Source organism: Tyto alba, unplaced genomic scaffold (assembly GCF_018691265.1).
Source record: "Tyto alba isolate M040663 unplaced genomic scaffold, T.alba_DEE_v4.0 Super-Scaffold_11, whole genome shotgun sequence".
Lineage (NCBI taxonomy): Eukaryota > Metazoa > Chordata > Aves > Strigiformes > Tytonidae > Tyto > Tyto alba.
Window position 1 is genome coordinate 6,293,771 of NW_024881273.1, and position 18,683 is coordinate 6,312,453.

At 41.5% G+C, this 18,683-nt stretch overlaps 1 protein-coding gene across 23 annotated transcripts in view; it reads left to right on the forward strand.

Annotated features, from left to right (window-relative positions):
• Positions 1–3,361: 3,361 nt before the first annotated feature.
• The window catches only part of FNBP1 (formin binding protein 1), a 102,752-nt gene continuing 87,430 nt past the window's right edge, over positions 3,362–18,683 (forward strand). For all 23 annotated transcript variants that reach the window (XM_042786563.1, XM_042786564.1, XM_042786567.1 and 20 more), the window contains exon 1: positions 3,362–3,659. In XM_042786563.1, the coding sequence (XP_042642497.1) occupies positions 3,636–3,659 (24 nt within the window). In that variant the 5' untranslated portion in view covers positions 3,362–3,635. The remainder of the gene's footprint in view (positions 3,660–18,683) is intronic.

Consider the following 18,683-nt stretch of genomic DNA (forward strand, 5'->3'; position numbering starts at 1 on the left):
CACCTCAGTACAGAGTGACACAGATTAAGTGTCCCTTTGTTAACTTACTCAATGAGTTGATGTATGGGCACATCACAGAGTAGCAAGGGCTGGCTGTTCCCCGAGGGACACGGAGTTGGGAGATGAGCAGGATAACACAGACAACAGGGCAGGAATCTCACCATTCATGGTCTGGTCCTGCAGTCCCCGAGCGAGGTGAGCAGAGCAGGCCCAGGGATGGCAGCTGGGAGCCACCAAGAGTCCAGGGCATCAGGCGAGCTCATAGCAATGAGTCAGGGGCAAGGCTGAGTTGAGAAATCAATCCACAGTTCAGAGGATGATAATCAAGGTCAGACATGGTCTAGCAGTGCCTGAACAGGTCCACAGTGATGAGGCAGGTCTGAGATAAGACCAGATGCAAGACAGGCTCCACAGCAACAGCATCTGTAGCCAGCCATAGTTATGGCTGAACCACAGAGCAGCACCTCTCCAACATTGCTTAAACAGACTGATTGCTCGGGAAGAAGCTTAAATGGAGCTCCTCTAATCCATGGAGAGAGGGTGTGAGAGGCCACAGGTGAGGCAGCTCAGGGCCATTAAAGTTTATAAGGCCTTAATTAGGCCCCTCTGGGCCCTGATAGGGCATTTAAAGAGAACCAAGGTGCCCTGCTGTGTGTCTGAGTGATCTGTGTAGTGTTGTAATAGCAGAAAGGAAACAGCTGTGATGGCCTTAGGGAAAGGTGTGTCCTCTTCCTTTCCTGGTGCAGTTTTAGTCCCAGTGTATGAGAGGTTGTAAGCAACATATCTGTTCCTTGTCTTGGATGTGGATGATCTGGGTAGAATTATAAAAATGGAAGGGAAGCAGCTGTAAGGGTGATAACTCTAGGGGGGAAAGGTGGGTCCTCTTCCTGGAAGCTGGGAATGCTTGTATGTGTTCTGAAAGTTGTGATTTTTCTTTCTTTGAATGAGTAAACAAACCCAGAGAAAAGGGTCTAGATTGAACTGTAGTTTAGGTATTTATTTTATCTTTAAATACCTTCTGAATCATTCAGCAGCTAATCTAGCTGTTTTCAAGCAGGATTGGGGTTTCATAAACAAAGTCTCCTGGCCCTCCAAAAAGGGAATTACTTTTACTTAGGTTTAGTATCTACCTCTGAGAGCCTTCTACATTGTAGCAACAGCAGAGGTAAACACAGAATTTAGAGGAATAGGCCCATACGTGGGTAACAGCCCTGCATGGTCTTGTTCTCAGCACAGCTGAAAGGAAACTCCCATCAGTTTCTGTGTTGCTCAGATTTGCATTGTGTGAATTAAGTAATGAAGTGATAGATAATATAATTTCTAAATGGCATTTTGAATTATTCTTTTGAGGCTGGGACCTACTGAGCTTCCCAGCATTGTACTTCACCATAAAGGGCTCTTAATGCTCCCATCATTGTTAATTACCTTAGTAATTAGGGACCAACCAAGCTGCAGGCCCTGCTGTTTTGGGCATTGTACAACTGAAAGTAATAACCTAAGTGGTAGTCCCTGTCTTGAAGAGTTTCAGGTTGAATAATAAAGACAATTAAATATAGGAAAAAGTCCTCTCCCAGAAATACCCAAAATTAGTTTTATTCAGTGATTGTCTTCAATCTCTGTCCATACAAATTTTGCTAACTCTTCACAGGTTTTGGCATGGTTGATTCTAATGTACCATCATAATACAAAACTTGCATTTCTGGCGTTTATCTTTCTGTAACTGGTTGAGCATTTCTATCTTTCACTGTGGACAGGTTTCCCTGCCCGTGCTGGTGTAACTGGTTTGCCTTGTTCCCCTCCCAGCTCTTTGTGCAAAAGGAAATTCCGCAGCAAACTTAACTCAGATGATACTAGTGCTGTGTTTAGTCTCTGTACATTCTTTTTACTTAAGTATTTATGGATTAAGCTCGCAAAAAGTCATGATGCAACTATGTTGATGAGTTTTGCAATGCGTTCTGGGTGGACACAGGTCGAAGGACAGTGGGCTTTGGTGCTCCTTCTCTGAGCGTCTGTGGAAGCACAGACCCTTGGAAGATTGTGGTTGTGCTTCTGGCAGCATGGCAGGCTCAGATATTTAAATGCATTGGCAGTAGTAGGAAGAAGTACTGTATAAAATGAGCTGAGCAGCGTGTTTCTTAGTTGTTATGAAGTCATTCAAACTAGTAACTTTTAATGATGAACAAAAGTATGGCCTGTTCTCTGTCTCCCTTCAAAGACACCTGTGTGAGGTGAGCAGCATTCTACTCTTTTGTTCAAATCAATTGAACTAGGATAAAAATAAATGCGATTCAGTTATTAACATAACACTTGTCTTCATTGTTATTTTAAATGTTGGAATTGCTTAATAAGTTATTATTTTCTTGTTCTTTCTCACGTATGTTAATAGCCAAGCATCAAAGAAGTGCATTAATCTAAAAGAATGCTTGTAGCAGCTGATCAATTTTTATCTTCTGACATCAAAGGGATCCCCACCCTCTATAAGCAGATACCTTTTTCCTCATGTGAACAGATGTGCTTCCCTTTTTTTTCCCCCATGTTCATCTTTCATGAAAGGTTGCAACAATAAATATATCTGCGTAAAGCTCTTTTTACATTTCTTGTGGCTGAAAAACAGAAATGTAAAATCAGATTGATGCAGCTCAAATAAATGCTGTTACAGAGGAAGACGAGCACAAAATAAATCTACCTGGCAAGGAAATGAGCCATTTTTTGCAAGGCATGCGTAATTGCTAAAATAACCCACGTTTCTGCAAAGGCAGATTATTTGGTTATGTTTCTGTTTGCTCGTTGAGCATGTTGGTGACAGACAGTGGTCTTAATATGCCTGGATTTGGGTTGGGTTTTGGGTGTGTGTATATATAGGGATATATGTATAGGGTAGGTGAGTTTGAAGAAGTCAGCCCTTGCAGTGTGGGTGTCCTTCTCTAGGGCGGTTGCCCCACTTCCAAATGGTCAAAATAGGAACACTGGCTTAAAAATAAAGAAATTTTAAAAATATTACATAGACCAAAAACAAACCAACCAAACAAAAAGAAGCCTGCCTCACCTCGCTCGGGTGAGAAAGACGGGACACCTGCGGAGGGGGGGGGCGGAATCACGGCCAGCGCTGGCCGCCGGGAGGGGCCCGTCCACTTCGCCCCGCCGGGCGGGGAGAGGCGGGTGGTGTGCGTGGGGTGCCGAATCACGGCCAGCGCTGCCCTCCGGGACGGGACCGGCCGGAGCGCTGCCGCCGCGCCGCCATCCCGCGTGGGGACCGCGGGGTCCCGGAGACCGCGCCTGCGCACTCCCACACCCACCCCCCCGCCTCTGTGCCGCGGCCGCGCCTGCGCAGTACGCCGGAGCTGTCAATCGCTCCCCCCCCTCCGCCCCGCTCCGCCACCGCCTCCCCGCGCGGCGCCGCTCGGGCCATTTTGCGGCGCGATGAGGCGGGAGCGGCGGTGAGCAGCGCTCGGCCCCGTCCCGCTCTTCTCCGCACCCCCCCCCCCTCCCTTCCCTCCCCTCCTCCTCGGTTCGCCCCGCCGGGACCCGGCCCTCCGTGTGCGGGGAGCGAAGGGGAAGGATAAACCCAAGGGGGACGAGAGACAGACCCCCCCCGCCCGCCCCTCAGCGCCGGCCCTCGGCGGCGCGGCGGAGCCATGAGCTGGGGCACGGAGCTGTGGGTGAGTGAGGGACGGGGAAGGGGGGGGGAGGCGGCGGGGCCGCCGTTGCGGTGGTTACCGCGGAGCGCCGCGCCCGCTCCGTGTCATAACGGTCCGTCCGGAGGGGCCGGCGGCGGGGGGGGGAGGGCTGCCCGGGGGCCGCTCTCTCCGGGGAGGCACCGGGGGGGGGGGGGGGGGGGGGGGGGGGGTTCCCCTGCCTTCTCCCAACTTTTACGCGTAGCCTCCGCGGGGAAATCCCAGCGGACGCTTGGTCTCTTTATTTGCTTCGTTAAAATAAAATAAAGCTCAACAGCACCCGTGGTTCCGGAGCGGGGGGAAGGTTTTCAGGCGAAGAGCGGGGTGGGTGTTGCGTGTGGCTTTTGCAGGAGGCTGGAGAGGCTCCGGGGTGGGTTTATATACAAGGGGGTCCAATTTCAGGAGAGGGAGCTGCAGGGAAGAAAAACCAGATGATAAAATTTCCTTTCGCTGCTGTTAAGGGGTTTCTCACTACGGTTGTTTTGAAGGACGGAGGTTTTTCTTTAAAGAGTTTTCTGTTGAGTGTAAATAAGTACGTTTTAATGCTGGGCAGGGTTTCGGTGTATAAAGCCTCCTTGATTGTTTCTGAAGTGAGCCTGGAAACTATAAATGCATTTGGTTTACGATGGAGTATTACTGCAAAATAGCAAACTGTTAAGAGGAATGAGAAGTGGATAATAACGATTTCAAATGGTCCCTTGCTAATCTGGGAAAATAAGGGTAGGCAGATAAAAGAAGTCTTGAAAGGCAAAAGAGATATACATATTCAGTCACAAAGAGGACATGATGCAGCCATGTTTGGCAGCGTGATGGTGGAGCATGGAGCAAACCTGTTATTGAGGGCTTGTAGGAGTGGACAGGAGACTGCAAGTGGTTAATTTAATGGTGGAACATTAAACATCTTTGGACAAATCTGTGCTCGGGGGAGACGGAGGGGAGAGAGGAAGACGGAAATGGTGTTTGAATGGAGAAGTCAAGAATGAGTGGCAGAGGGTCATCTAGATTGCAAAGCACTGCAGGTTTTTGCTCCTCTGTTCATCTGTTTGTGGCTAGTAACCAGTGCGCGTTAAGATGTAAACATATCTAAGCATTTAAACTATCCTTGTATAGAAATAGTTATTTCAGATGTGCTAATTGCTGTCATTTCTGGATACATTACTGGCCTGATCTGGCAGTTTAAGTAAGCATCCCATTTTGCTGTGACATTGTAGTCACGTTATAGCTAGATCTAGTTAGAACTGGGCAGTAAATTAGGGAGTAAATGCTTACTGAGAGGTATTGTTGTATGTTTGTATATTCCAGAGAAAGAAAGGTGATACATACTGATGAAATAATTGTAGCGATGCTGTATTGATTCATCAATATATAAACAGCTCTGCTGCATGGGAATGTTTCTGGGAAAATGCAGTTGCCTTCTTTTTCTATGTCTTGGATGCTTTGAAAGGAGATGAAATAGTTTGAATGGAATTAAAGTAGGAATCAGAATAACAATTTTGACACAGAAAAATAGATTGAGTTCTTGAGATGGACTCAGTTATTTTTGCATTTTTAATGTGCAAGCGATACTGAGATGTTTCTGCACAAGAACAGTAGTAGTAGAGTAGTGCTTAGAAATAGTTATTTCTGTTCTATGTAATTTTGCAGGTGTGTTCAGTCACATATTTGTTTTCTGTAACAGTTACAAGCTGCTTTTGTAACATTTTTTTCTCCCCTGAAAATTTTTTGGTGAAAGTATTGTTTTCAGCAGCATCGAAGTGTTATTTTTTTCATGTCTTCAATGTAGTACTTTGAGAAGTGTAGCAGGTTACTGAGAAAAAGAGTTGGACCAACAGGTTAACTGATTCTAGATACAAAATTGGCAGAAATTGCTTTATTTTAAATTGGGCAGAGCTTTAAGAACGAATTAGTTTCTAGAGCGCTGGGTATTTAGGCCAAAACACTGATTTCTCTGCATGTTCTCCCTTCCCCTGGGAAGGGAAACTGCACAAACAACCAGTATTTAATATATGCTACCTCCTTCTGTTGATCAAGGCATGTTTGTTTGTTTGTTTGTTTTAAAAAAAAGTAAATTTCCATTTACCTTAGACCTTAGTATTTGTTTTAAGTAGTAAGCCAATGAGTATTTAGGAACAGGTGGTGTAAGCAGCAAATGCCTGTTTTATGATGTGACTGGTATATGATTTGATGGACTGAAAAGTTGAGGCAGTAACAAGTATATCCAACTGTTGTTTAGAAATTTGAAATTTGCTAAAAAGATTAGTGTTGTTTGGTCAGACTTGACTGGCACCCTGTATCTCTGATGTGCTGATCTACCAGGCTGGATGCGTGTTTGTGATTCACCCCTTTAAATGTAGCAAGGGAGAAGTAAAATAGAGGTTGATATTTAGAGCATGTAGAATGTTCATGTGCATCGATATATGTAAAATTTCTGTTCATTCCTGGGAAGAAAAAAAAAAAAAAGCTGGTTGCAGAAAGTCTCATACTTAAGAAGCAGTAAAATCCCTTCAGCAACACATAAGTTATTCCCAAGACAGGCTTTAGCCTCGTACTGGGATGTGAGTGTATTCTGTGCCTCTGGCTTGCAAATCCTATTGCAAAGTTGTTACTGTGATTTCACTGGAATCTCAACTTCTGAGTTTAACCTCAAGATTGGCCCTGTAAGTGTGAACGGACCCATAACCAGCAGAATAGTAGAGGTACTAATGCAGCATTTGTATCATGTGTGAGGCTAAATGCTTGGGATAATGAGATCATCTGGGGCCTCCAAGCAATCCAGCGTTACAGAGCAAAACCTGAAGGTCTCATGTAACCATCTGTGAGTTTCCTGTGTGTAAGCACGCTGTGCAGGGCGGCAGCGGCTGCTCTGAGTGCTGTGCCGTTTGTCACTCTGCCCAGCCCCTGCAGAAATCTTTCTGCCCATTACACTAAAAACATTCAGGAGCTGGAGAGAGAAGCCGTGAATGAGGGACAAAGTACAGTCGTAGGACCAAACCAGTTTTGTTTTCACTGCAGTTCGAGTAGTATTAAGGGCTAACAGGTGGGAGGGTGTAGAAGATAATTCTTGAAATTGGCAGTGTTTTCTAAATACTTAGCTAATGTAAGTGGCAAGTAAAGATCATGTGTACCACTGTACAGACCCAGCTTGTACCTTCAGTCAACTATGATTTGGGGACAGTAGGCTGTAAAAGCATACTTGAATCTCTTTCACCCTTTTCCTCTTGGGTAATGGGGAAGAACATAGAGCATGGGAAGAACATACAGCTATTTTGAAGGGTGTTTCAGCAAGTAAAATGTTAGTGTGGGCTATGCTTCCCACCAGTGTCCTTTTGTGTGGTCTGAAGCTCTTGAAGCAGGCGGTAGGAATTACATAGCAAATTGAGCTAAAACTAACCTCAGCACTTCAGTCCTTGTCTTTTGAGTGGAAAAGGCTGTGGCTGCATGGTTGGTGTATTGAAGGGAATGAACTTGCTTTATGGTGAGTTTTGGTACAGTATGTAGTTTGGGGGAGCTACATGTAAATTTGTGGTTAAGTGGTCCAGGAAAAATTGTCTCTTCGGAACACTGTCACACCGCACGGCAAGTGGTTAAGTGATTAAATGTGTGAAGATTCATCTTTTTGTTATGAATTTTTCACAGGTGCAGATACTGGGGTTTGTTGTATTTTTTCCACATTCAGTGTAAAATTAAAAAAAACTGGGGAGGAAGGTGATCTAATAAGTTTTTCTTTGACCTTTGTGAAAATCTGGGTGTCTGCTAAGAGCTGTCTGTCCTTTCAGCCTGTGAGAAGGTGAATATTTTATATTTCCAAAGGACTTAATTTGCCATCCTTACGCAAGGGGTGTAAGTTTGTTGGCCAACCCTCATGAGACTGGTACTTTGGGGACAGCGCCTTTTGTTTGTAGTGTATTCCAGTATGCTTTAATATGAAAAAAATACAATTTGTGGATATGGTTATTTTTGCCATATAAAGTTAATTCCACTTATAAATGTGAATTGTCTCTAAACCTGTTATGATTTAGGAAATTACTATTTTCAGTAATAGTAATTTCTTAATTCACAGTATTAAAGCAAGTGGGAATCTTGTAGACCATGTTCTCTTAACTACCTCCTCCTTGTCAGACGGTGAAACGTAGGTGCAACTCTGAGAACCTGAAGGCCCCACTTGCTATCTGTAACTGATAAATCATTTCCTCTTTCAGTACTTTGGTCTCTATTTCATCAGCAGAATTTGTATTTAAACAGCTGTAATCTTGCATTTCTTAAATTTGCTTGACTGCAGGACTGTTCTTCAATAGCATGTATAATGTATGGGTGTTGCACATCATGGTGACTCACATTTGGAAACTGTCTGGAGTACGTGCTTTTGACCTTGGTGGCATTACATAGTGGTGTTATCTGGGAACAGTAGTCAAATGTGATCTTAGATGAGGGCTCTGTTCTTGTCAGCTTGTCCCCTGTAAGAGGATCTGCAGAGCTGGATCTAGGTTTGATGTATTGATTCTTTTCTTAAGCCAACATTTAGTTTTAGTGTATGCATCACTGTAGTTGGTTGCATACAATAGAAATCTGGGAGTGTGTCATCCCACCCATCCCATTCTCACCCCTTACCCCCTGCCAATTCTTTGTTTTTGTGTGTTAACTGTTACTCTCCAAGACTGAAAGGAAAAGGAGCTGGTTTCTATTGGTACAAGGACACAGATAAGTATTTAGTCTGGCCTGTTAAATGATAAGTTAACTCTGATGAGTTGAGAGTTTCCTTTATATCAGGTAATGGGCCTAGACCTCAAAGGTGGTGGGTGAATTGTTTGCAGGTTAGAAAATCTTCTGTAGTGATGGCAAATGCTCTTCTGCATCATTCGGACAACTCAATAGAGGCAGAGCTATGTATCCCTGACCCCTTTCTCTTTGTATTTAGTAGAATCTTGCTTTCTATTTAGTAACTTGTTAAAACTTCTGTGTATTTCAAAGAGGCTGGAATTTCACTGGCAAAAATATACTCCCAGAGTAAGGTACCCTAAAAGCAAATACAGTGAGAGGTTGGGGGGAAAAAAAAAAGCTGAGGTGAGGAATAAATGCATCATATTTACAATTTTGGCTTGGTTGTTCTAAAGCTTTCAGTAAAAGTTGTATACAGAGTGCTGGAGATGGGCACTTCAAAGCAAAATACACTTTTCATTAGTTAAGTATTCTGCATAGTTATTTGGACAGTTTTGAGGTAGCAAAATTGTCTGACATTAATATAACCTTATTTCACTAAGGATCACTCACTGTTTTAAGTGGTCAGCCTGTATATGCAGATTACCGAGTGAGAAATTGTTTATAGAAGCTGAATCATTACACAGTATCTTTATTCTGTAGTGCACACCTTGGTGCATTTGTCCATCACAGGATGGACGTTCAGGCTCCTGCAGCCTGTAAGTATGTAGATATTAAAATTAATGCTATCGTAGTCCTTTTCATTACTATGAAAGTAGTTGATTTTTAAACTTTAAGATGTGCTGTATGGTAATTCCCCTGCTGCTCACAGGAGCTGGTTGGTAGGAGAATGGGGTTGTGTGTGAGATTCCTGTGTACAGCCCTCGGTACCAACAGGCACTATGAGTTGAAAGACTGTTCCGGTTTCTGAAGGAGTTTCTGGATCTTAAATATATGAATGTCTGAGTAATTCCATTCACAATTCTGCTTTGCTTTAAGGGTGTTTTCTATAATATTGTCACCAACCTATTCTTGTATTTCCTACCTATTCATTAAAGCATGGGGGATTTACAATATTTCAACGTGAGTCAAGACTGTAGAATATATGTGTTGTTTTTCTTTTTTTCTTTTCAGTCACAGACTCTTCCCATTTGTATTGTGGCTGCTCAAGATCCCCCGCTTTCTTGAACCATATGGGAAGGCCGTCAAACATGAGAGGATGTTTTTCTGGACTCTTTGCAGCTCATTAGTATTAGTCATGTTGTGAAACATTCTTTTAAAGCAGAATTTTAAAAGCCATACTCGACATGAAGAGTAGGAGCCACTGCTGCACTGTAACTTAATAAGATGCGTTACATTATTGCCTTTGTTTATTGCTGGAAAGGTAACCTGCTAATGAATTTTTTGAAATTCCCTTTCATCCTCTTTCAAATAATGTTTCTGAGATTGGTTATACTTGTAATCCAGTCCAGCCATCAAAATCCAGTTCTCTGTTGATATTCCTCAGTGTTCATATAAACATTCTAAAATAACTTCCCCCCTTCAATATAATAGTGTGCTTTTTAGATCAAACTTGTCTTCTTCTACCCACCCCCAGAAACTCTTGTTTTTCTATTTCACTTTTTTTAAACAAACTGGTTAAATTGCTGAGAGAGAAAACCACTTGTCTCCTGGCATATTGCAGTCTTTGTCCTTATTTTCAAACAATGGCTTTGACTCTAAAATAGAAAATGGGAAAAGTAGTATATATGTTGCACGTATGCATGTAGGTATGCACAGCATATGACAGTTTTAGTCTGTCTTAAGCAGGTATGGTGGGGGAGATTTGGATCCCTTTGGAATTTTTACATGATTGCTTTGCCTCTGTACTGTCTGCATAACCTTATTAACCTGGTCACTGGTCAATAATTTATCTTGGCTCAGTTTAAGAATGGTTTATTGGTATTAATAAATGTTTATTTTTGCATCTAAAAATGGAAAAAATGTAGATGGGGTTTCTAGATTGCTTACAGCACAGAGCAGTGTGGTTAAAGTGCAAGAATGAAATGTTGATTGCCCAGTGTTCATTGCTGATCACTGAAGCAGACATGCATGTTGTAAAGCACGTAAAGAAGCAGTTCTGTTGCAATGTTGTCCTTCATTTATTTGGGGAAGAGTCAACCTAATTGCAAAAACAACCAAAAGAACAATAGCAATCCCCCAGACACCCTCAGAAACCCAGTAAAGTACAAACACTTGAAACGGAGTCTCTCGGGAATTAATGCCTGGTTTAGAAAGATGGTCCCCAGAGAGCTACCAAGTCATCCAGATAGTCTTTAATCCCAAGGAAATGCCATGGCGGATTACCATTCCTCTTGTAGCTGAAATAACATAGGTTTCTTATATTAAATATGTGTCACCTGGCTGTCTCTTGTTCAGTATTTTTCAAGTGCTTCTGCTTGATAAAGCAAATCCTTGAATTCTACCGTTTTAGTGAGTCCGGTATCAGCGCTGCTAGTAGCAATTGTGTACCTGAAGGGGAAGGGTAGTTTGTAGTGTTTAGACTTACTCCTCTGTGAACAGCAGGCACAATTGATCTCATAAATTATTAATTTTATAGTTCAAAAATTTTACTTTCACTGAACCGAGCCTGTGGATATGTAGTTAAAGTGGTATTGTCTATGTGACAGGAGAGTGATCATCTCGCAGAGATGTTCAGAATATTGCGTTTTACTAACGGGACTCCTGGAGACAGTTCAGCTCAGCTCCGATTAACTCTGAGAAATTACTTATTGGGTGCATTGGACAGTTTTCTCTGTCTCAGCCTATATTGTAGACTGAGCTGGTAGCTCTTCTTATTACGAAGGTTATTTAGTACTTTCTGTTGAAGCCATCTGTTTTCTGCTGCTTTTTCCAAGTTAGTGTGCTCAGACTGCAGTTTTCTTTTTTTCTGTGCCTGCTTCGCTTTTTTTTTTTTTTTTTTTTGGTAGCTCAGATTAGTCAAGATTATTCAGTTGTTACCAGGGCTCATGTCTTCATGTCTTGCACATACTAAACATGATGCCTCTTCAGTTTTGGAAAGCTGCAGTGCTTCCATTCATTGGAGCAAGGTTTTGAAATTTGGCAGACAATATCTGTTGAACAGGGATATGCCTTCTGCTGTTCTTGAGAAAATCTGCCCAAATTAGGCAAATTTGTAAGTCTTTGGAAAAATACCACTTTGCAAGTACTCAGTGAAGATATGAGTGCCGAAGTCTTCAAAAGTTTCAGTGTGTGCCGAGTACGTTTTGGCCTGGGGGGGAGTTTTGTGGGACAGAGATGATGCAGTCTCACACAGAATAATTGGATGTGCCTCAGTCTGGTCCTTGTAAGAGTGCCGCCAGACTTTCCATGTCATGGCTGCTCCAGGCCAGGGTGGAGTCGGGCAGCCTCTTCTGCTTTCTGACTCCTTTACTGGCAGCCAGCAGTGCGGAGGAAGAAGCCGGCTGGAAGACAGTCCTGCAGGAGTGGGGTCTGGGCTCTATTAAAGAGGCCTAGTGTGGGTCAGTGAGTTGGCAGAAAGTGGACTGAAAGCTAGGAAGGAGAGGGGATGAAAGCGTGGTTGCACCAAGTCATGCGAAAGGTTCATCTGGTCACTTATGCTTCCTTGATGGTAGCAAACTGGTTCTTCTCTTGTTGTTACTCAACCGAGAGTGAGGAATGGGGAAAGAGATGCCATGATCAGGGAGGAAACTAGCTGACTCAAGAGACCAAACGTGGGGAAGGAGTAGAGATCAGAATAGGATCAAGTTCCAGAAACTAGGAACTGTTGCTGTGGTTGGAGTGCCAGGAACTATGGGAATGGGTCGTTGGAGGAGAGACAATTTGAACTAACAGTTCTGATGGTGAAATCGGGAAGGATGAGAGAACTGGGCCTAACTGAGCAAGGGAGACGGCAGAAGTGAGCTCAGGAGGAGAAAGGGAGTTTAAACAAAAAACCCCCAAAGAAACAGTATCAAGGAAATGGCATGTGGGGAGAGCAGGGATGGACTCTGGGTAGGACAGGTGGGATTGTGTCTTGTGGTCAGGAAGGATGTGCAATGGGCTTAGTGCATTAGGAATGGCAAATCAGGAGTTTGCTGGGATCAGGAGAAAGTGTAGTGGGTGTGCAAGGGAAGGAAAAAGCATGGAGCAAAGGATGAAGATTGGATAAGTAAAACAGAAAAAAAATAATGAAGGGACCTAGCAGTCCTCTTTTGCATGCTTGGCTTTATAGTGTGCTATTTTTATGTGGCTTTTCCCATGTAATATTTAAGTAAAGTTGACTTACTGGTTTCAATGTATGGACACTGCTTTCTGTGGTTGCATTTTACATCTTTACTCACTGTGGAAGAATATTTGACCACATCCCCAAATGACAGTTTTATCCAGAAGTGTGTGCATTGCTGTTTTTCATCCACTCTTTCTGTGCAGAAAGACTCGAGGAATTGTTTAGCAAATAGGTTTAAATGCTTTTAGATAATTTTCACTCTGCATTATGCCTTTTCTTATGCAGAGGTGAATGCTTTAACGTCGTTATCATGTATTTACAAAAGGAAAGAAATTACTGGCATGCAGCAGGGAGTGAATGGAAGTGTGTTTTCTCAAACAAAGGTTAAATGGGGAAGGGAAATATTTCTTTCTTGCCCTCTTGAGGGCTGTTGATCTGTCAAATGTGGGTCTTCTAGGAGTGGCATTCATTAAGAATGTGTAACTAAAGTTTTGCTGTAGTAAAAGAAAAACAGGCAGTGGATGAACTGGGAGAGCACTACATAGTTTTGCCGATCCTGCTTCCCTCTCCCAAGTCTAGCAGATACTTTTGCTCGTGTATCGTCATTAGAAAAGCCTAAAAATAAAGAGTGAGAGGAAAGGGTTGTATGTGCTGGTCAGGAGCCTTTATTTCCTTACAACTCTTTGGAGTTGTGAAACGACTGTGTTTCGCAGAAGATGCTTTCTGGCATATGTTTGTAACTTAACATGTAAAAGCTGAAAAACTGTGGCACAGCTTCAGGTTTTGGTGTGCAAAAGAAATCTAAGCAAACATTACAGTAGTCTACATGTTGGTTAGTAGATACTTTGCTCAAAGACACTGTCATCAGCTGGTCAGATAGGCTACATCCTCCTGAAGGACAGACAGCCTACCCACAGTGATCAAGGCATTCAGTGCTTAGAGATTATTGTTACATGCTTTACCTGAAAACCAAAATTGTAACCTAGGCAAATGCATCAGCCTATCCTTTAGGTAATGAGAATGTGTATCACATGACATGTGTGACTTGGTTCCCATTTAAATCAGCGCCCTGGGGATTTACAGCCTTATTTTTGGAAGGGGGGGGGGGATAGCTAGATTACAACTCTATTTATAAAGAGACAAAATAATGTTTCTTTGGCTGTGTGGCTGCATGCAGTCTTGAGATGCAATGAAGTAGCCCAGGAAAAAACCTTGGAAGGGTGGAAGCATACATCTGTTCCTGGTAAAGCACAATATGAACTGTGAGCACCTTGACACCTCTTCTTCCGGATAACTGGGATGTTTTTTCTTTTTGCATCATGGTTTTTGCTCTGATTCTTGTTTGTGTCATCCTTATATTTGTATTATGTATAAAATTGTTGAAAGCTTCTTTTCCAGAGGTTGAGAATGATTCACATGAGGTGATCTTGAAATAGGAAAGCTGTAATTATTGAAGATGGCAATTTTTGCAAGAAATGTGCTGTTGTGAAACACATGCACCTAATTTAGGTATCTTTGGAGACTGGATCTGCATAGTTGTTGATGCTCTTCAAAAACGCTTAGTCTTGAACAGAAAGCTTGCATATCATAGTGCCAACATTTAATGTTTGTGGGAGTATGTTGAATTGTTCCAACTAACAAAAGCCTTAGCTGAGCTAAACAGTACAAATATAAATATTTCACTTGGTTACTTGCAGTTGAGGTGAAGTACTTGATGGTTAGGAATAACATGACAAATTAGTGTACTCCACACAAAGATGAGAATATCTTTTCTTTTATATGATATGTATGGTTTTCATGCATATGATTATAGCAATTTGTATTGACTGGAATGTTGAATCTGTTGTTGGCTTGGTATAGTTATCTTGTGTTGTTTGGTTGTGGATTAACCTCTGGGAACAAAAATATCTGGAATATTGACAGAGTAGTAAAAATCTAGAATCCATATTTCTTCAAGAGTTGAACAAATAAACAAGTGTCAAAATAGTGTAAATTCAGAACCTATTTTGTAATTAGAATGCAAGAGTTAAGTGCTTTTTTTCTTCGTGATACATTGGTGCATGCAGTGTTTGGGAGTTGGTGGTCAGTGGAGCAATTTTGATTTCCTTCTGGGGGCACAGCATTCATCTAACAGTCCCAGCTGGGGGTGAGATTGATTCCTTAATCAGAATAGCAACAATCCATCCTGAAGCTTCCTCAAGGTATTAGGGCTAAATTAAACAGTCTGGGACTAATATGTAAGCCCTAATGCACTTCAAGAGGCTTTATTGGATAAGGAGAATTTTTAAAATAGTCAGAAGATGAACCCAAAACTAAAAGAAAAAAGCTTCAGGCACAAATCACCACAAGACACCAAAAGGGTCTGTGGTACATTTTCTTTGTGTGGTGCAGTGCTTAATGCTCAAATTCTCTTAGGGAAGAAAAGAAAAAATGCATGAACTATATAGCTCTGTTCATGGCATTACATTTATAACTTGTTTTCTCTCCTTTGTGTATGTGTTCCATAGCCATTCCAAAAATAGATATGGTCACAAATATTAAATTAGTAGAATGAAGCATGTTAAAGCCAGGAAATACACCATTTTTAAACAGCAGTCACTACTGAGGAAATGTTGGTTCCTATGCATACTGCATTGTGTCTTAATTTTGCAAAATTCTAAGACTGTGTTTCCTTGTGTGCATTTACAGAGTCTACAATTATGCATTAACTTATTGAGGATAAAAATGTCATGGTTGCATTCAGCTTTTCTGGAAATTCATTAACTTGGATGAGGAGTGAAATGTTATGACTGAGCTTCAGTCTGTGTATTAAGCGTTTATAATCAAGAATTAACCATAATGTGTGAGTAACCTTGTTGGATACGCTTACTGATCATTATGAATGTAATTCATATACGGGAGTACTAAAACAAACCAACAAACCAAATGGTGGGGTTAGACCACATGATGTTTCTTCAGCCTTGCTCTTAGTTCTTAGTCACTTTGTCTCATTCTGCCTGTGTCTGTATACAGTCAGGTAAGCATTAATTTTCCTTTTACAGAACGTTGGGATTTTGCCCATAAGAGAACAGATATATCCAGAGGGCCTGGGGACTTTATAAAAGCTGGAATGTTTTAGGGTGACTCTTTGTTAATTATGTCTGAATGTCCTGGATAGGAGTTGGCAGAAGCTCTCGCCTTAGACCTCTGACTTCAGAGGTGCTCTGCCAGGGCATTCTACCATAACACCAGCTTCCTTGGTCCTACTGGTTCATGGCCCATCAGTTTGTGTTAGCAGTCAAAACTCCATTGTATGGGGAGATGGTTTTTAACTTGAGGGTTTGTGGAAAAATAAAGTACTTTGCTATTGTCCTCAGCCAATAAGGTGAGTTTTGGTCAACCTTTGGACCAGACTTAGCGTCCAAAGACTATTTTTAGTGGAAGTTATTATTATGACAACTGAAGAGCATGGAATGACCTCATTGTCCTTGCTGTGGGAGGGGATGTTCTTGTCAGATTATGAGAAATTCCCTTTCTTCCCTTCACCCTCTGTGTACATAGGTAGTTGTGCATTTGTTTTCCTCTATCTCCCTCCTTTGTATCAGTCTGGTTCAGAGGCCACGCTTGCTTTCCCTGCTTGGCAGATAAAGCATCTAGTAGATTCAAGTCAATATCCTCATATTTTTTAGATGATTCAAGTGCTCATCAAGCAAATCGTCTATCCCTGTGTTATAAAATAGTTGGGGAGTCATGGAATGTTCAGGGAACTGTGCCCAGAAGCTCCAGTTGCTGTATGAAGATCAGTAGCTCAGATCCATCCAAGTCAAAGGTTGGACAGGAGGTTCCTGTTTGTTCTTCAAACAAAGGCTCTTCTTTTGTGTTTGAGTGCTCTTTAATCCATCAGACAAAGATGCAGCAATCTAATAAATGAAAGCTGAAGTAAGCAAAGCATAGATATGAGGAGGAGTGAAAGGGGAAGAGGAAGAAGGCTGGCACATTGTTATTTTTAATAGTGGGAGTTGATACAGATTGCCAAGGGAATGGTAGACTTTCTGTCAGAAGGAGCAGCTGTATATTGAGATTAGAATCTCTAGGTCCACTTTAAGCTTTGGGGATCCTTGGTGGTGTGGGATTGCTGCAGCAGCCACCATTCAGCTCTGTACTTCTCCTCTCGCAAAGTTTACCAAGATCTGAGCTCCTGTTTGTCAGTGCTGCAGAGCACTTTGATCTGTGTGACTGCTCGGGATTGCTTGTGATGATCTTGCTGGATGCTTATGATTTGGAAGATGATATTTATCCTGTATTTTGCATTCACATTAAAAAGAAAATAGAACAAGGAGTATTTTTTCGATCTTTCTGTCTCAAGATAAAATGTTAATCATTTTTGTATAAATGAGACAATATGTTAGCTGAACGTCTGTGTTTTAAAATACTCGATTTAAAGCTTGTAAACCATGTGATTTTTCTTCAGCCTAGACAGAAAAGTACAATTGAGTATGAATTACAAAGGTGACAAGAAAACAAAGATATGAAAAGTCTATATAACTTTGGATATTTTATCTGTAGTGAAGTTTATTTTTTTACTTAAAGTACAGCCTTTTAATTTTAGAGAGAGAGTAGACTCGGGAGATTTATTTTTACCTTGCCATCACTATCACTTCTAATATGAAGTCCTTATGATAAGTTTCATCTTGCAAAGCACTTGCACTGGTGTAAAATGTTGCTACACTATTTATTAATGTATCTGTTATTTTAGAAATTGCTTATATTTTTTACCATTGTTCAACTAAATAACATAAGACTGAACTTCATTCTTCAGCCCTTACCCTTATGAGTAATTTAATTTATTTCAGTGCAGATAAGAAGTGAAGCCCTGGGCTTTTTGTTTATGCAGCCGTTGTGTCTGCATTATAGGTATTTGGCACTTTTTTTTTTTTTTTGATGTTAATAAGAAATTTAGATCATCATGCTTAATTTAGTAACGCTGACTCTGCTCTGCGAACATCTGTCACTGTTTGCATTGATGTCTGTGCAAGGCAGGGCAGTGTTCAAAACCTTCAGTCTCATTTCAGGCACATGTTTTTCTAAAGCATTTGTGTCTCTAGTATTCTGACTAAGAAATTCTTCTCCAATACCTGCAGATGCCTTACGCTTTAGTCTTGACCTCTGGTAAAATAAATTTTCTCTTTTCTGATGTTCTGCAGCAGGACAAGTTGTTTTGTTAATATGCCCTTATCTTCCACTGTCCCCCCGTGCATCTTACTTTCCATGAGTAGCTTGCTTACACTGAAAGACACTGTTCTTTTTTTGTCTCTCTTGCATTACTCATAAGATTAACTCATATCACCATGTACTTTAGAATTTGCAACATATGTTTCCAAAAACGTTGACAGTCAAGTGTGGTGTGATGACCACTTGCAGTCTTGAGTGCCAAGTCAGGAAGTGTTATGTTTAATGAAGAGGTCTTATAGATCAATTGAATATACCAAATGGCATAGAAAACAGTAAATAACTTGGAGTGTACGACATCAGAGCACTGGAAGGAGACTTGCTGATAGTGACAGTAATTTAATAAAATGGCAAGATTTAAAAAAAAAAACCAAACCCTAACATTTTGAGGTGATGTTTTCCCAGGTTACACTTGCTCAGATGAACTATAATATCCAAAGCCAGTCATCTCTTCCAAAAGCAACTTGAACTTTGCCTTTTAATATCTTCCGCTTTCAAAGTAAAAGCTCTAATACCACCTCATTCTAGTAATAAATGAATTAGAAGTGCATCTAGCAAGACTTTCGAGCAGTGTCTTGAAGTAATTTATGGGATGTCAACCCTTATAGTGCTTAGACAGCTGTTGTTTTTAATAAGTGCATTGCTTAAAGTTTTGTGCTGTTCCAGAAGTCCCGCTTTTCTTTTTTATTTTTTTGTTTTATGAACCTAGGGGTGGTTGTCATAGAAGTTGTTGCTGGAGATCCCATCCCTGTTGTGAGTGGTAGGCATTGTGCAATCCAGGCATTGATGGGTCCTGTTTTACAAATTGTGTAATATGGATTAATGACAAGCAAGATTGGAAGGATGGAGCGCATGTTATTCAGGGATGTGGAAATCAT